Raw genomic sequence first — 18,683 nt, forward strand, 5'->3', positions numbered from 1 at the left:
AAAACAATAATATCTTTATTAGAAGGTACAATATTTTGGATTAAAATAATGCATATAAGCAGTACAGTATAAAAGAATGAATGTACAGCGATATTCTGACTCACAATGCCTGCCAAAGCACCCAGAGCCTAGCAAAGGGAAGAAGGGAGAGGTGACCGGTAATACAATTTCAGGAGGGTGTTGTTAACCGGATACCCTTCATTTGCTGAGATAGTACCAATGAATTGGTTATGTGCCAAAGCCTTTTATGTCCAATAATTGGACCTACAATGAATGGAAGGAAAGGGAAGCAGGTTTTTTAAGGCACATATATCTGACTATTTATATAAAACAATAATATCTTTATTGTAAAATACATCATTTTGGATTAAAATATTACATATAAGTATAAAAGAATGAATGTAAAACATTCAGTTTGTTCACATAATACTTAATAGTAACTTGGGTTGACAAACTTGTGTTGGAACAAGGGGGTTATATGATGAGTCCCATCTAGTCACGTTTCGCCCCTATGGGCTTACTCAGGGGGTAAAGAGACCCCTAAAAACTGTAATGATAGTGGTTTTAGTATATAAAATAATTTCAGCACATAATATTAACCTTTATAGTTATTAAATTAAAATTTTTGATTGAATGAAATACTAACTTACTGTAAATACTATAGAGATTGGACCAATTTAGGAACAAGCAAAATACAGTTTGTCAGTTCAGATGAACATTCCAATTTGAACACGCAGTTTCAATGTTCTATGATGGATGGAAATATATAAAAGAAATACAAAGTTAATAGGGGAACTCCAATATGAGAAGTAAAAATATTTTTCTAGTTTATCAAAGGTGTAAAAGTGTCTTACATATATACCGGTTACAGTATGGGATTGTTGCTGTTGTGATGATATAATTAGAATTGGCTTCCTCAGATACAAGTTTTTTTACAATCTGGTGATAACAAGTAAAAAAACAAAGAGGAAAATAGCTTGGGTGTTTTTGAACAAATCACTAGAATAAAAAAATATTTGAAAAAAATATATTTTTACTTTCAGAGTACTTACTTGGTGCTTAGAGTTAGTGTAGATGGTATATTAGATACTTTTTAGGAAATAATGCAAGCTCAAAAGGTTAACTGTAAGGAATATATAATTCCTATTCCTAGGCTATTAAGTCTCAGCAGTAATGGAGGCTGGTGCTGTGACTTAGCACCAGCTACCTTGATACTCTGCTTGCTCCTTTGTGATTTCTGACCTGACCTGCGCCTGGAACCTGACTTTGCCTGTCTGCCGCCTGACCTGTGCCTGAAACCTGACTTTGTCTGTCTGCCGCCTGCCCTGGCCTGTGCCTGGAACCTGACTGCATCCGCCTGCCACCTGTCTCTACACCGAGGTCACTCTAGCCTTCCTCCTCAGGTAGGGTGACCCCAGGGTCATGACCTGGTGACCCCCAGCAACAAAGAGCCCAGTAGGCCACTGGGCTCCTGGCTACTGGCCCATCACCCCTTGCGGGGTGCCCTGGTGAAGACCTAGTATCACTTAGACTTCGTACCTTGGGTGATCCCATGCTACATGCCTAAGGAGATCCTGACAATCCTGGAATGAAAGCACTCGGCATGGAGCTCAGCAGAATTGTGTCTATCTGGCCATGCACAAGCCATGCCCCTTATTTCTAATAACCTTAGACCATTCAGAATATAAGTCATTACTCACTACTCTCTGGATGCGGTCTTTAAACCACTTCTCTGTCCATTTACAGAATAAATTTTCTAAACCTATTATCTCTAGCTTGCATATTAACAGTCTGTGGGGTACCATGTCAAACACTTTTGCAAAATCTAAGTACACTATATCACTTGCTACTCCACTTTCTACCTGTTTACTTCCTCTAAAAAAGAGAGTAAATTCCACTATGAAAAAACATGTAGCCACTTCAGGACAGCTTTCATACCACGTGTCTTGTCGAGATAGGCTTCTTATCACAGGAATCAAATAAGTGAAAATAGAAGGTAAGAATTAGGTTACAAGGAGGTCATCACAAGACCAATAGATTATAGATCTATTGGGGATCGTCAAATTACAAGAATGCATTAAATGAATTCTCAGTTAATTTCCTCAAGGTCAATCTTAACTCTTCTCCCGAACCCACTTTTTTTTGCTTGGCTTCTCCAACCCTGAGGCTTTCAAACGATGGACTGAAAATAATTTCTTGTGTACCTATAATCTATTGACCCAGTCAGGGTTTCCTGGATATCCAGCATTGGATTGTGACTTTTCTGTGCGGTGTCTCTTGTCTCATTTCTTTCACTTCTTTTTTTTCAACTTTATTTTTTATTATATGGATTTCCTAAAATCATTTGCTATTTGCTAGCAAATGTTTTGAATCCTGGACCAGATCCATTCCAGGTTTGCTGGATCACCCAGCTTCACTGATCAAACTGTATTCTCTCCAGCCAGAGCTTTAATAAATCAGGGCCTTTATGACTAAAATATAGAATAGATCCTCTTTGCTCTTGAAAGAATTTAACCTGAAGCTCTCTTTCCCACCTCGCAAAGAATGCTGGTATAGAAAAATGTTGTCTCGGAGTCAAAAACATATGCGTGTACCCAAGTATGTAATAGCATTATTTGTCCACTTAAAAGAAAAATGCAGCACCAAATCTCCCTTTAAAGTGGAACAAAGTGGAATAGACATCGCTTTTGATTTTTGTACATTTATTTTATAATTAGATATAGAACCATACAGCTTGACCTCCTGCAAAAGATTAGGTAATGTAATTAAAGAATCTTTAATATAAAACAGGAGGTCATCTGCGTAGGTTAGCTACTTTATTCGCCGTTATTACTTAAATGTTAGAATTGGCTTTTACTTGTTTTTACTTGTCTTAAAAAAGGTTTAAAACCTAAAATAAAAAGTAATATGGAAAGAAGGCATCCCTGTCTTGTACTATTACTAATTGAAAAAGAATGAGAAAGCGTGCCATTTACCCAAACCTTTGCTGTAGGTGAAAAATATAATGCAAAAACCCAATCTAAAAAGTTTGAATCTTATATAGGATAGAGTGGCCTTAAGAAAGGACCACTCTACCCTTTCAAAGCCTTGTTTATGTATAAAATCAATTAAATCTAATGTATGTATTGTATTATCTTGAGTTTCCCTAAAAGGTAGAAAAAACACTTCCAAAGAGACATTTGACCTGCCGCGATAGTAATGTAAGCTTCTACAAAATAAGGAGCTAGGATGGGGAAAAACTGTTTATAATAATAAAGTGTAAGCCCATCCGATCCCAGTGCTTTCCCTGAGGCTGCCTTAGAAATGGCACTTTGCAACTCCTCTATTGTAATAGGTTTCTGTACTTGTTCTATATGATTTGCCGATATTTTTGGAAGACCTGATGTCCGTGAATATTCCTTAATCAGATTGACTTTAGAAATAGAAAAAGTGTAGTTCTTTTTGTCCTGAAAATTATATAAATATCTAAAAAAGAAGTGAAAAGGAGACCTTTTTTCCCTACGAGATATTTCTAAAGCCTTCCCACATTTATTTGCATGCTCTCATAATAATATCTCCTACACTTAGCCATTTTAGACTATACTTTATATTGGCTCATTTGCTCTAATTTGCTCTCTCACATTAAGAAGTTGTTTCTCCATGACCACTGTATATGCATGCTTGTGAAGGGTTTCTAGTCTATAAAGTTCTCTAAAAAGTTCTTTCTGTTCTGCCAAATGTTCCAGCTTAATCCTATTACCATGTTGAATTAACAGACCTTTCATATAACGTTTATGAGCCTCTCAAATCATCAGAGGATTATCAAGCGATGACTGATTCAATGCAAAATAGGAATGAAATTCCATTTCCAATGACTTATTAACTTCTGGTTTCTTTAATATTTGTTTATAAAGTTTCCAGTAATAGAATTTTAAAGATAATTGTGAGACTCATACCGTCAAAGATATAGGAACATGATCAGAAAAGGTAATTACTCCAATTGTAAATTATCACTAAAGATTGGTGTTTAACTAAGAAAAAATCATTTCTTGAGTAGGTTTTGTGCACCATGAAATAATAGGTATAATCTTGTGTGGAAGGATGTAAAATCCCCTAAATACCAACTAACGGATGATTATGAAATACCTTACTGTAAAAAATGGCATGCCCCCCTTAAGATGTCATTTAAAGGGTCTATGGCCAGATTAAAATCTCCTCCTAGTAATAAAGTGCCCTCTATAAACTCATCATGTCCGAGAAAGAAGACAAATAGGATACTTGAATAGAATTAGGAAGATACACTGTTACTAATGTAAAGACTTAAGCATGTATGGTGCCTTTCACCATCAAAAATCAACTTTTATAATTATTTCCTATCCCAAGGAGCTTTCATGGTAAGGATTTAGCTATCATAGCACTAACCCCCATAGATTTAGAATCTGGAGAGGAACTATGATAGGTCAAATGAAAATGCCTATTTCACAGGTTTTGTATCTTTTCATTCCTAAACTGTGTCTCCTGTAGTAAACGCAATATGACATTTTAGGCTATCTAAATCATGAGGAACCTTTTTGTAGTAGAATAAGCCTGTTGACATTCAACGAGGTAAATTGTAATTTAGTCATTCTACTGAATATATGTTTAATCAAAATGTTATATTCAACCTAGTAAAGGCAAAAACAAAACCCCACCCAAAAATTTCTATACTTTCTTCATCCCTAACCAGCATGGTCGGAGCACCATAGTGGGTAAGGGTGGTATATGAGACGGAAGAGCATCCCCTACTCTTAATTTAAGCCAAATCATGATAATAAAGCAAGCATCGCTTTTAAAACCTATATTATTGATCAATATAAAATGCAGCATATATCATAAACCACCTTAAAGGTGTCATACCCAAACCATGCACAACAACAATTAGAAAAATTACACATGTGTACCAAAAGATATGTTCAAACTCTTGGGTGTCAGCACCCTCTAGTGGAGAGAAAAAATGTTCTTTTTGCTTTTTCCTGTGACACATACTGTGACATCAAGGCAGGATTGGAGGTGGAAGGGAGATATATTTGCCCAGGATTCCTCTTTTATGTGAAGTAATTTGCCCATGACCTCTCCTGTGTGAAGTAGCTGGTGGAAGACTCTCACCTGTGAGGTAATTAATGAAGAAGCACTGAGGGTGGGGATTTAACATAGAGCTCAGTCAGTAGTTCAGTTCTGCTTAGTGACACAGACAGGTGGTCTGTGTGAGGGAGCTCTGTGGAGAGACAAAGACGGGTTCTGTGTGAGGGAGCTCTGCTGAGAGGCACAGACAGGGGTTCTGTGTGAGGGAGCCCTGCTGAGAGACACAGACAGGGGTCTGTGTGAGGAAGCTCTCTGTTTGGCGATGCAGACAGTCGGTCTGTGTGAGTGAGCTCAAGTTGGTCTGTGTGAGTGAGCTCAAAAGTGAGTAGAAGGTTGCTGAAAGCTTGGTTTTGAGCTGATAGGGAGAAGCCTTCCAGCTGATAGACAGGGATGTCTGATGTATAGTAAGTGCAGGACAGGCAAGGTTTTCTTTTGCTGTTTTGTTATTTAATCTGCAACCTTCAATAAACCTGGCTGCAAGCCAGTTTAAGGCTGATACCTTGGTGTGTGATCTGAGTTGGATGAACCAGACAAGTGTCCTTGACCCCAGCAAAGGCGATCCTGAGCGTAACCCCTCACAATACATATACACAAATTAGTGGTTAGGGGAAAAAAAGACCCCCCTTATTTCATCTTGAGCTCCAAGTGATATAAATCTAGTCTGTCAATTTTGACTTGTATTCTTTAACAAACCAAAAATATAACACATATCATAATCAGTCTATTTGACAATTAAGTAAACTGCGTTTTCACAAAAAAAAAAAAAGGAGGGAGACCCCCTTCTCCTTTTCCTTGGGATATCAATAATAACATAAAAACTGCACCCTTATTTATGTAATTTATGTGGTGTATGATAACTTGCTCTAACTAAAACAGGTTAGAGATATCATATCCCGCTAATTGTTTCAGTTAATTTGTCTTGTAATAAACTACATTTGACAAATCGTGATAATGAACAATAATATAATCCTGAAACAAAATACATAATATTAGGAATCTAACATGTTGTCAAATTATCAACTGTATTCACGGTCTGTTGACTTAGTTCCCTTTTTCTTCCCTCTCTTCTCCCTTTTCCCTCTTCTTTCTCTTTCATTTTTCCTTTCACTTTCCCCACATTTAACACCACCCACAAGTGAGGCAATAAAGCTGACTTGGATAGAAAAGTATAAAAAGGATACCACCTTTATCAACGTAGTAAACTAATAACTAACAAAGTCAACATAAATTGCTACATACTTTCAAATAATCTAGCAGCGTTATGTGTCCAACCAGTCTTGCAGTTCAATAGCATCTACTCTCAGTAAAGTAAACAAATCAGGTAATTGAGAATACGTATGTAGAGCAAAGGAAGAACTTCCCTTGGAGATCAATAGATGAAATAGATAACCCCCCAAGAAGTAGCACCTACTTATCATAGTAAATCCAGTAACAGGTGTAGAGTACGGTGCATCTCCAAAGTACAGCTGGAGACATCCGGGAGTAATTGAATCTGGGGTCCACCATAAACCACCGGTTCTTTTTCTTTTCATGAGGCTAAGGTTTCCTTATCATCTTTAGGCTTAGTCTACATGGACTTTTTCCCGAAGGTTTAACCTGAGGCCACATGTATGTGTAACCTGAAAGCCACATGCATTCCAATGGTCTAATCTACACCAGAATGTTTCCTTAAGGCACGTGTATGAGCTTTATCTTAAATGTCGCTTGCAACGTTTAAAAAATTAGAACGCTGCGTTAAAGCTGGAAAAAACCCAAAACACAGGAAAGCATGGGTAAACGCTTCCATTGATTTTAATGGAACGTTTTCCCGCATTTATAAGCACTTAAAATGCAAATGCGTTAAAAACGCAGGAAAACATAAAAAAAAAGGGAAAAAAGCAGCATAGGCATGGTTTAAAACGCTAATAAAAGTGCATAAAAACGCATATAAGCGCAATAGGAATGTTTACATGCGTTTTTAAAAATGTCCGTGTAGACCCAGCTTTAGTAGGGAAAGCTGCCAGAATATTACCCAGATCAGAGGATACTTGATTGTTTTGCAATGAGGTAAAAGGGGGGGAAATATCCCCTTGTGATGCCTTTGGTGCTGCTCCAAGCAATAGTCTTGGGCTGTGGGAGGGACCAGGCACTGTATGAGCTGCCTGTCTCTGTGAAGTTGCTGCCCGTGAGGATGCCATCCCAGTTGTAAGCTGTGAAGCAGAATCTGCAGCAGCACCAATGGGGAAAAATCTAGTGAGTACTACGCTTGGCTGGGATGGATTTAGAAATCTTCTTGGAAGATTGTACAGTGATCTGAGCCCTGACAGCAGTCTCTATTACTTCAAATGCTTCTGATGGCAGGGAGCCCTGAGGCAGTGCATGCTCACTCCACCATCATGCAGCAACACCCCCTGGAAACAATCATTTGTTCTTTCACTTCTTTTGAGAGTAAATGTTTGAGTAGACCTACCACACCAGGTTTAATTTCACTACCATACATTCAGTTGACAGCAGTCCCATCCTGACTTTTAATGTCCTATGTGCATGTTTTTCTAAATGAGACTTGGGTAGGACAATTTGGTTGAAGCGTACCTAAACTCATTATTTTACTTTACATAGAATAATATTCACAAGAGTAGACGGCTCTCTTTTATTTTCCCCATTCACAGCAGCTACATCACCTGATCTCGCACCTTCGCAGTGCGAGATCGGTGATAAAGAAAGAAGGCTGAGGAAAAAGACAAAAGGGAAGAAGGCGGTGCCCGGGGCTTCCTCCATGCTAAGGTGAAGAGGAATTCCAGGACGACGCAGGACCGGACCGTGGGAAGGACCAGCGCCATCGAGGGACCTGCAGGGTTAAAGGTAAGTGTCATTTTTGTTTTTAGTTTAGTTCTGCTTTAACTGTTTCTTCCTGTTGCCATTCATGCTCAAAATGCATGTGTATAAAATTATGCTTCGTTAGTATTTGACACCAACTGGATCAGCTCATCTTAACCATACCTCACCCCCATTTCACCTCTAATCAAATGTACATCCATATCACAACCGTTTATCATAAAAAAATCATGTACATTTCAGTCTCATTAATCTTTCAACACATTTTGCAGGATATGCTGCCTCATGAAAAAATGATGAGGCTGGAAAATCCAGATTTACCTAGAATAAAATTAACATTAAACTTACAATGATTATCCAATTGTGAAAATAACATACCTAATTCAAGAAAATACAAAAATAGATGATATTAGTGATACTTACATCATATTCTTCATGTTCAATAGAACAAAATGGGATGTCAGATAGAGTAGGACAGATAGCACCGGGATCCACAGATGGCTGAGTGATGTTTAGTACCTATTTATTTGCATCAAATGCACACTGGCATCGATGTAACACCATTTTTCCTTATTGCTACTGGTTTTATTACATGATATTATTGTTCTGTGGTATCTAACTTTATTTAACACAAATTAAAATAAAGCATAGTTTTTTATGGTATCATTACATCATATTAAAGGATGTCTCAACTTGCAAATTTTGGAATTTCCTTCAGACATAATGATTGTATGTTTATGGTGTGTACCAGAGAAGATATAACTTAGCATTCTGACCTTTGTTTTTAACATAGGAAAGAGAAGATGGATCGAGAATCACTACTCCGAACGAAAGCAATGCGAGAAAGGGAGGAAAAGCTAAAAATGAAGAAGTATAATTATACTGTTCTGAGAATCAGATTTCCAGATGGGTATTTACTTCAAGGTTAGCATTTTTTTCTGTTTCTGCACAATAGAAATAGGGAAACCTCCTCTAAAGTTTATCTAAAGTATGGTATTGATAGAAGTGGCATATCTTAAAATTTCTACCATAAAGAGCATAACAGACAGGAATTAAATTTACTTTAATCATATTGGTGCCTCATAACTTTTTTTAATCTCTATTTATTAATGTCAATCAAAAGAGAAATACAGTTACAGCAAACAGAGTTGTACAGGAGTATCAAGTAACAATTAAAAGAGGTAATGCAGCAAAAGCAGACAACACCATGTTCGTCACATATTGATGCAGAGTGGTCCAAGAAAACACAATGGCACCGAAGGCAAGCAGAAGATGAAGTGCTTATAACCCTTAAGCATGTGAGGGACTATCCTAGCAATAAGTAATATGTAACACAGTGTATTGTAATGATAGCAGAAAGGTTCATCGACATACATAACTGGCCTGTAAAGGTTTGAAATATGGGGGGGAAACAAATGTATAGAGAAAAGGTGGCAGGGAAGGAGGGTAGACCGTATTACTCTTAAGGACAATTTTGTGTGATCCCTCCAGTAAGAGAGAGGATGGTGAGAATGATAGGGTGGTTACCGTCAAATTATCTAGGTAAGTTTCAGGAAGAATGTCAAAAACATTGATGCAACTACGTTTTATTGGCTGGCCTTTGTGTATCTATAAAGCCTTCCCAGATGTAAAAAAAAAAAAAATGTTGAGTGAGGGTGTCTTGGTGGGAGGATGCCTCAAATATGAAATATGAAATAAGTTTGAAACCGCCGACCATTTATTGTTAAAGATAAAACCCTGAAATGGTTGACAAAAATAATTGACAGTATTGTGAGAGAGAAAGGAATGAAAATTTTGGGAATGCCACTATTTTTTTTTAAGCCACCCTACCCATGGGAGACAGGGTGAGGGAAGTCCATCTTTTAAGGTTATTTATTTATTTACTTTAACATTGTAGTTTTTAATTAAGGTTTTTATTATGAAAAACTACAAAGATACAAAGAATATATTATAAAAGTTCATCTTTGTTTTTAAAGTTATCTTTAATGTTTGTAGAGCAAGCAAGAAATTGACAGTATATAAATGTGCTGTGTAGCAAAGATCTGATTTGGCCTATTGAACAGGGTACAGAAAGCTTCAAAGAGGTGTATGTTTTGAGTATAGGTACACAGCTATCTTCAAAGTTGATTGTGCAGCCTAAAATCTCTTGAAAGTGTTAAAAAAAAATTCATGTTACTAAGCAATGCAAAGATTGGATTGGAAATAACAGGAGAATGTTGTCCGCAAAGGCCATCAAATTGACTTCCGTGGGTCCAAATTATAGCTATAGGCCTGTTAACTGAGAGTTGGAGGGTAGAAATTGTAATAGAAGCTCCAAGACCAAGGTAAATAGGGCAAACCTGGCAGGTTCCTCTATGCATTAGCATTGGACAGGTAAGATAATTATTAACAATCAAAGAGGTTGTTGGCGTGGATGTTGGCCTATTTAAAATAGGCACATAAATTGTTGCCAAAGGCTGTATGAGCCAAAGCCCCATGAGGACAGGGCTATAGGAGGAACAAAGTGTATAACTAAAGTCCCCAAGAAATTATGATATAGGCCAGCAAAGAGAATTTGTAGTATAGGCACAAAAAATTGAGCATTGGGGCCCATGGCAGCAAACAAGTTGAGAAGGGAGTATACTTCCACCTGGATACTGATCCTCATCAAAATGGACTGGGAGCATGGGTCTAGCTGAGAATCCAATACACGGAAGGGCAACAACCTGGGGAAGATGATGGCAACTTCTCTCTTCTTTAAAGAATATGAGGTAGAGAAAATATCAACTACCCACTATCCTGGGAAGTGTAGGGTGTCTTCTGTTTTTGTGTTTAAGTATCCTGAAGGAATGCCATGTCTGGATGAAAGAAACAAAAGATGTGTAGTCATTTCACCTGCATGGAAAAGGGAGAAAGGGCCAAGGATGTCAACTACATTGTATGTGTTTTAAGTGGATTTAGAAAGATGAAATTTCTGTAAAAAGAGAAGTGGAAGGTGGTTGATCAATTTTAGCAAAGATACAACATTTAGAAAATGTGGGGGTACAGTAGAAGGAGCAATAAGGAAAATAATAGCAAAATAACAAACATTCCTAAACTTAGGGAAGGCACAATACTTATGAAACAAGAAAACATGGATCATGTACAATTGTGGAGAGTACCATTGCAGCAAAAGTAATAACAAGACAAAAAAAAACAACTAACAACTAATGCATAAGATTGACGAGAAACCTGTTCCATGATACCAGTATCTCAATGGGGACAAGAGGCAAAAACAGGCTTATCATATTGTAAAGGTTTAGCTCAAATGTTGGGTACAGAGCCATATCTGGATCCTGAGTATAATAGGTCATAGTGGATGTTACAACTGATGAGAAATTTGCAGATTGAGGATAGAGCTTTCTGTTGTTGTGATACAATGGCCCAAATTTTTATGACCATTAACGGAATTCCGTTATATGCAGATAATAGAAGTTATGGATAATAGAACATTTTCAAAAACCGCATGCGGTTTAGCAGTAGGTTTTGGCTTTTCCATGCCTAGCCTTTTTGGCTTATTCAATATTGCATGGGGGGCAGGGTTCCAACTAAAGAGTGTTCATGAGGTCCACCATTAGGAAGTGGTCATTAGCTTTAAATGGGTCTGGGATTCCCAAGAAGATAGTGAAGAGAGAAGGAATTTCTGCGAATTAATGGTAGAATAATGTTCAATAAATTGGTCTTCCTTATCGCTGAATCTATGGGCCTGATTTACTAAAGCTCTTCCAAGGCTTGAGAGGATTCACCTTCATCAGAGAAACCAGCTCCATTCCATATTTTTTGGATCACTCAGCTCTTCCGATAAGTCCTTTGCGCTCCAGTCTTGGAGAGTTTTAATAAATCAGACCCTATGTCCCAGTTCAGATATGCAAAAGGTAGTGATCTGTTGTAGAGCTCAGTCAATTATACCATTGAACTGGGAGGGTTCTGAGACAGGAGCAACATGAGACTCGGAGGATGTTGGGATGTGAAAGGTGGTAAAAGTTCCGGTCAGTGGAACTGGCATCAAGATTTTTGCTTTGCTGTGCTTTCCCATGGCTTGTGACGTGGGGAGAGTAACGTATTTCTGCATGCCTCACTGAGCCTCAGCATAGTGAAGCAAACCATGAAAAAAATGTCCTTTCACAAGGGTAAAAGATATGTAAAAGCAGTGACAAGGAGTGTGAAGAAGAAGGTTTAGCCAACAGAGTAGGAGGTCAATGCTAAAAATGTAGCATTGCAGTCCAATATTGGTTCAGGTGCTAAACAGATTCTGCAAATGCGAGCATTGCCTAAACTCGATGACATTTCAAATGTTTTTATCTTTTGAAATAAGCCATATCCAAATTTTCTGAAATGTCACCTCCTATTCGGAAAGTCTGTTTTAACATATATGTAGGCAGGGGAGAGTTTGGGACCCTTGCCATATTAACCCAGGATGGGGATAATATAAGGGGGAGTATGCTGGTTGTCACACTTTCCTCTTCCCCTCTAAAGTGCAGGTTTCTTTCTCCTGCGCATGCGGGCGGTCCTGACACTGGGCGTTCCTTCATTCCTAAAATGTATAGGCTTCGTCCAACTTGCTGGCCAATCACGAAATAGCCTCTTAACCATCCCTGGCTATTTAGCTAGCTCACACACCTCTCTGTGTTTGTACAATGTGTCTCCATTGTGCCGTGGCCCTAGTTCTGTTGAGCTATTTCCTGTTCACCTGGTGCTTAATTCAATGTTTCCTCTGTCCAGCTCCTGCAATAACCCCTCGTTGTCCAGTCTGTTGGTTCCCAGACAACTTTCCTGTGCTGTTCCAGTGTTCCTGTCTGTCTGTGGATATCCCTGAGTTATCTGTGCCTCCTGTTGCTTCCAGTGTCTCCTGTGTTCCCTGTGCCTGCAGTGGCCCCTGTGTCACTGGTGTCTGTCTTCTGTATCCCTGGCAATTGACCCTTGGCGTGTGATCTGGCCTATTTTGATTGCAGCCTGCCTCGACCCTGGCCTTCTTTGACTATCCTTCTGCTTTGTGATTCGGTACCATGCTTCATATTGCCCACCTTGGTGTACCCAAGGACCACAACCTAGCAGTACCCAGAGGCGCAACATCCTCACTATCAGAGGCTCTGGAGAAGACCTGGTTACTGCCTAGACTCTGCGCCTTGGCCCTTCTCAGGGCTCACACTACCTCCTTACAAGCCATAGCGCCCCCTAGTAGCCCTGTCTCCCTGAGCGTGACACTTTCCAAAGACATTAGAGAGTCATTACCTTCTACAATTACATTTGCAATTTTAAAATGAAGTCCCTCAAGCTCAGGCACAATCATGCTCAAATTCAACACTGAAGTGCAGCACGACCACAGCATATAATACAAATTTAGTATTATTGAATATTGTATGTTTATTGCACAGATTATAAAGAAAAAGAGTTTTATAAGTAGTTTTTCTTGACGTGAACCTGTTGTCATCCAGCTTATAGTACTAGGTATTAGACACACAAGACAGAGGACAGACAATTACAGAGTCAAGGACAAATCAAAGGTTAGGATGGGCAGTGAGCAGTAAGTGTTAGAAACAGGTAAGAAATGCAACAGGGAGGTATTTGGGAATCACAGAAACAGAGTTGGTGCTTGTGGGAACAGAAGACAGAAGAGGACACAGGAGGTATGCAGGACATTAAGGGTCATAGAAGGTTCTACGATCACTGGAGGTCACAGTAGGTGCTTGGGGTCACTGAGAGCACAGAAAGTCACTAGGGCACTTTAGGTCACAGGTGACACACCAGTAAAGGGTTTGGTGCTGGAGTAGCTTGGATGCTGAGTTACAGGATTGCTTTGCATTTAAATGCCAAGACCAATTTCCCAGTCCATCCCTATTGATTTGTTGTGGTGACAGTGCTCTGGGACAAAACTGTTAAGTGCAGTTAGGCTTGCACTTACTGCATGCAGAGGAGAACTATCTTTGGAATAAGGAAGGAAGAGCATGACATAATGGGGTCTCCTCAGCTGTCTGGGTTCTAGTTTTAAAGGAAATCAGGGATGAAGTGCCATCATTTTAAACATAAAATGAACCAAAAAATTCAAAGAGGGAACCTAGGATATTTCTTTAGGAACATAACCCTTTCAAACAAAAATATACTGACTTCTTCCTTAGAAGAAGGTGAAGTCCTGAATTTTGAACTTAAATTCTTACCAAGGACTTGAACCTAGAGAAGTTATTCTACTAGATAAAAATTCTACTTGAATTCAACTTGAATGTTCCACTATCATTTTGTAAGGTGCTTTTACGTGGTAGACCTTCTCAACTAGAATTCAGGTAGAATCAGGCATTGTTTTAGGGGGGGACAAAACACATGTAATTAGTAAAGAGGTTAATTTTCATCAAAATGTGGGTATTGTTATTAAAAATATTGAATACTTTATATTGTTATGACATTTGTAATGTTTTTAAATTTTCATTTAATATACCCCCCCCCCCAAAAAAAAAAAAAAAAAAAAAAAAGAGTGGTGTCTTTATTAGGCTTAGGACCTTAATGAATAGAAAATGGGGGCTGTGAACATGTGTGTGTTTTTCCTCTCTCCTATCATCTGGAATTAGGTTTGCCAAAAAGGAAGGGGGCAAAAAAGCAAGTAACTCGACAATGCGAACCCTTGTTGTGACAGTCTGCAGGTAGGAAGCTAATTTGCAATCTGGAGAGCCTCCCTTTTGCTGGATTAGCTGTATGCATGTCAACAATGACATCCGCTCTGCCCACGTGGTTGGATTTCTTGTCATTGCATTCAACCAGGCAAGCTGGAAACAGCTGTCCTTGGCTGGCCTTTTGCATGGTTGTCTAAACAAATAAAAACAATGATCCTGTAAACTCTATTGACATTATTTTTGTTTGTTCAGCCAATCAAGCAAGAGGGCAGCCAAATACAACTGTCTCTGGCTCTTCAGTTGTATACAATGACAATAGCTCCGACCACATGGATGGAGCTCATGTTGTTGTTTACAAGGGAGAAGCCATAGGTGTGGGAGTAAAAAATTTGAAAAAGACATACTCCGCATAACATAGTCCTTCACATCCTTTGATTTGATTTGAATTGATTTTTGGTTCTGTAACCAATAGGAGCGCAACAGGAAAGTGCTAGTCAGCTTAATTCCAGGATTTCCAGAGAGCTGGATTCATGGACTGAACAAAGAAGTTTATTACTCAACAATGGTTGCTCCAGGGTTTTACCCAAAGTAAACATTGTAGAGTGAATAATGAATACTGGCTTGAGTTGATTCCTGAACATCAAAACAATAAAAATTGGTATTGGCTCTGGAATTATTGAATCCGGGCCAGATTGATAGAAATAGGGTGATGATAGAAAATAAAATGAGAGGGTGTGTGGTTAGTCTTTGGCGTCATGAGAAGCTTTTTCAGTAGAGCTCCTGCAGCCCTTTTGCTTTATTCCATGATCATCGGTCTAGTAACCCTCCACAAGATAACAAAGAACCAGCAGAAAAGTAAGACTACTACATGTTCCTGCATCATTGGTGGTATTGACAGCAGTCACAGGCATTGGAAGAAGATCCATTTTTTTTTTCCACCACAGACTGACTCAGTTCTTTCCTGGCCACCCTCTACACCTGGTCAGATTAGCCCCCTTGTTCAGACGGGGAAGTGAGGACTTGAAAGCTGCCCTCTTGACAAAATTCAACAGTTTTTTGGAATTTTTGCCTTGCTCCCTTATTGAGATTGATAGAACCCACTGGACACTAGGACTGAGGTCATCTTACCATCATAGACCCAGAAATGTGATTAGTAGGGTCCATTTCCTAATGAATCTATTATGCAAGCAGACTGGGAAAAGAGTCCCATACAAGTAGATTGGTCGTAATTCTTCTTTCATCTAGATTTATCAAAAAAGACCCTTCAGTTTATGCGAATGCCGAAATCACTTGTAGATAAGCTAGATAAGATAACAGCAGATCACTACTAGAGCTTCCCTTTTCCAATGGATAACGAGAAATGGAGGGTACTTAAACTATGTAAAAATTTCTGCAGAATTTCCTGGTGTCTTCACTTTCCTCAACATAGAATCTTCCTTTTCTATATTAACTGCACACTTGACTCCTGCAACCTGCTCCTCCCAGGCCTCCTTTAATCACTGTGGACTGACTCTCCACACTTATGCTGACCATCCTTTAGCCTGTGCCTTACCCGAGACACTTGCTGCTTTTCAACTTTACTGGTCTTCTATGGACCTGCCTGTAATAAACCTTGTTCTGTAGTGGCTTGGCATCAGTGATTTTTTCGTCAAGAATCTATGCTCAGTGTGCTTTTATTATGTCCGTTCTCTTTCTCTTTAATATAGAGTATGTAAGAGTTACTATGCCCTGATTGGTACTGTTAATTACTGCCAAAGATCATACATTTAGAGTGTTGAACCCAGAAATTTTTTAAGCCAGGTGGGAAGAAATTGTAGGTGGGTGGCAGCCCCTGTATTGTGATCCAACTCTTCAGTAACCACCCATAAACAGCCAGGTGGTTACTGAAAAGTGTTGAGTGGTGCGCCCGGCTAAAAGGGGCTGGGGAGAACACTAATTTAGTTTATAAAGTTTACTTGTTTATTGCTATAGATTTGATATATTACCTAGATCATGGTTCTTTTTGTACTGTGCTTAGTTATTCATTGCGGAGGTTCTTTGAATGACTCGCATGTTGCTCTTCCCCCATTTAGGTTTTTTCTCTTGCTTTTCTGGGGTAGGGCTAGAAAAACTATTTTTGTTAGAAAGCACTCCCTCTACTGCTCCCTCTCATCTTTCAGCTCTCATTAACTCTCTTCACTCCTCAAAGCTAACATGTTTCTTCAAGTGAAAGATTTCCAAAGCAGTCCTATCCTCAAAATGACTGATAATATGTTTCAAACAAATTATCACAGCTGTACACCTATCTTTAAGAGTGTAAGTATTTTGCTTTCGAGTAACATCTTGTGGATATTCCATTAGATGAGCAGTGGGGAGGATGGCAAGTTCCTGTTTGTTAGGAACATCTCCATAACCAATTAGTTACCCTGGCTTCTGTCTACCTTCCTTCACGCTAGGTCATTTATCTTATTTCAGTGAAGATGCAGTGATGGGAGGAGATTTTACTGTGCTTTGATTCCTGGGAGCGATACGTCACACAATGTTTACACCTTATCTCTTTCAGCCCTCAAAAAAATTGAGAGAATATTTTATAGTCATCAGATGATTGACATGTGGCACCTGCCTTACCCTTGTGATATAGAATACACCTTTCAATTTTCACCTCAGAAAAACTTACTCCAATAATTATCATATTTCGATCCAGCATTCCATTATTCTTTAAAGACACAAATATTTAAATGGGATTTCTGATCTCATCATTTATTGAAATACAGTGATGTCTATAGGGTCTGTTTAAAAAGCTGGGAATCTGACATTCACCAAAACATTCTCTAGTGTTGAATCTTCCAGGTTCATTTTTTTCAATGGCAGTGATTGGGTTTCCCCTGAAAAATATTTTGTTGGATGGTCAGATTCACTGTTTTATAAGTAGACCCCTATGTGAACTGTTTACAGAGATTACCATTTTCTTTTACCATTTTTCTTTTTAGTAATTTTCTTTTAGGGGTGTGGAAGGGATAAAAAAAAGATGAATAGACGAAAGAAAGGTAGGTGAGAATCGGAGAGAAAGAGAGGAAGGAGAGGTAGAATGAAGGAGGGTCGTTAGGGATGGGGAGAAGGGAATGTAGTAGTCTGATCCTTTTATGTATATGGAAGCTATTTTGCAAGGTGTAGGGGTTTAGGATTGTGGATCAAAGTAACAATAGGGAGTTTTAAAAATCTGATGAGAAATAATAATCAAACCAGCGTGACCATACTAGTTGAAATTTAGCCATAGAGTCAACCGCCCTGATTTTTTAAAGTTCCCCAAGGCTGGAGAAGATACTTTCATCAGTGAAGCTGGGTGATCCTGGATCTGGTCCAGAATTGAAAACATTTGCTAAAATATAACAAATAGCTAATGACTTTTAGAAAATCCATTCCAGGTTTTCTGTATCACCCAGCTTCTCTGATGAAAGTGTATTCTCTCATTATGTATGGCTCTCATATTCTCGTTTTTTAAAAACTAGGTTATTTTGTGTTTGACCTGCATCAATGTAGGGGTCACAGACTAAAATGTGTATGGGTGCATTTAGTAGGTTGAAGTTTAAGGAGAGCCTCTGCTGTGTTTTTAGAGAAGAAGAAGCCCATTGTAGTGTATGCCAGCTGGTAAACTCCTCTCCAGTATTGTCTAATTTTGGGGCATACATACCATATGTGGAACATCATTCCATCCTGGGGGCAATCCCGAGAGCACTTGCTTGTTGACTGGGGAGAGATCTTATGTAATTGGTGAGGTACCAAGTACCACCGCATGAGCAATTTGCTGTTCCATTCTACAGCATTACCTCTGCAGTGGGCCACTATGTCCCAAATTTGAGACCAATTTTTAGGATCCAAGGGCACTCCAAGATCCTCCTCCTAATGGCGCACACGTAGGGAAATTGCTTTTGCTTCAAAAAATGGTTGAGATCACCCTTGTGGGTCTGTATGGCAAATTTGCTTGAAGGGGAGAGTGAACCAGATAAGGCACATGCATGAATTGTGGAGACTATAAAATGTTTGATTTGAAGATATTAAAATATTTCCGCTGTGGGGGAGGGGGATCCCATAATTTGTTCTGAAGTGATTAGAAGGTAAATGGAGTTATTAGACAAGACATTGCATATTCTATACATACCATGGGTGAAC

General features: G+C 38.8%; 1 protein-coding gene across 2 annotated transcripts in view; it reads left to right on the plus strand.

Moving 5' to 3' along the window:
- The window catches only part of UBXN6 (UBX domain protein 6), a 132,483-nt gene that overhangs the window by 77,895 nt on the left and 35,905 nt on the right, over positions 1–18,683 (plus strand). For both annotated transcript variants that reach the window (XM_072405065.1, XM_072405066.1), the window contains exon 10: positions 8,708–8,838. In XM_072405065.1, coding sequence (XP_072261166.1) covers positions 8,708–8,838 — 131 coding nt within the window. The remainder of the gene's footprint in view (positions 1–8,707; positions 8,839–18,683) is intronic.

This window comes from Pyxicephalus adspersus, chromosome 3 (genome assembly GCF_032062135.1).
Source record: "Pyxicephalus adspersus chromosome 3, UCB_Pads_2.0, whole genome shotgun sequence".
Classification (NCBI taxonomy): domain Eukaryota; kingdom Metazoa; phylum Chordata; class Amphibia; order Anura; family Pyxicephalidae; genus Pyxicephalus; species Pyxicephalus adspersus.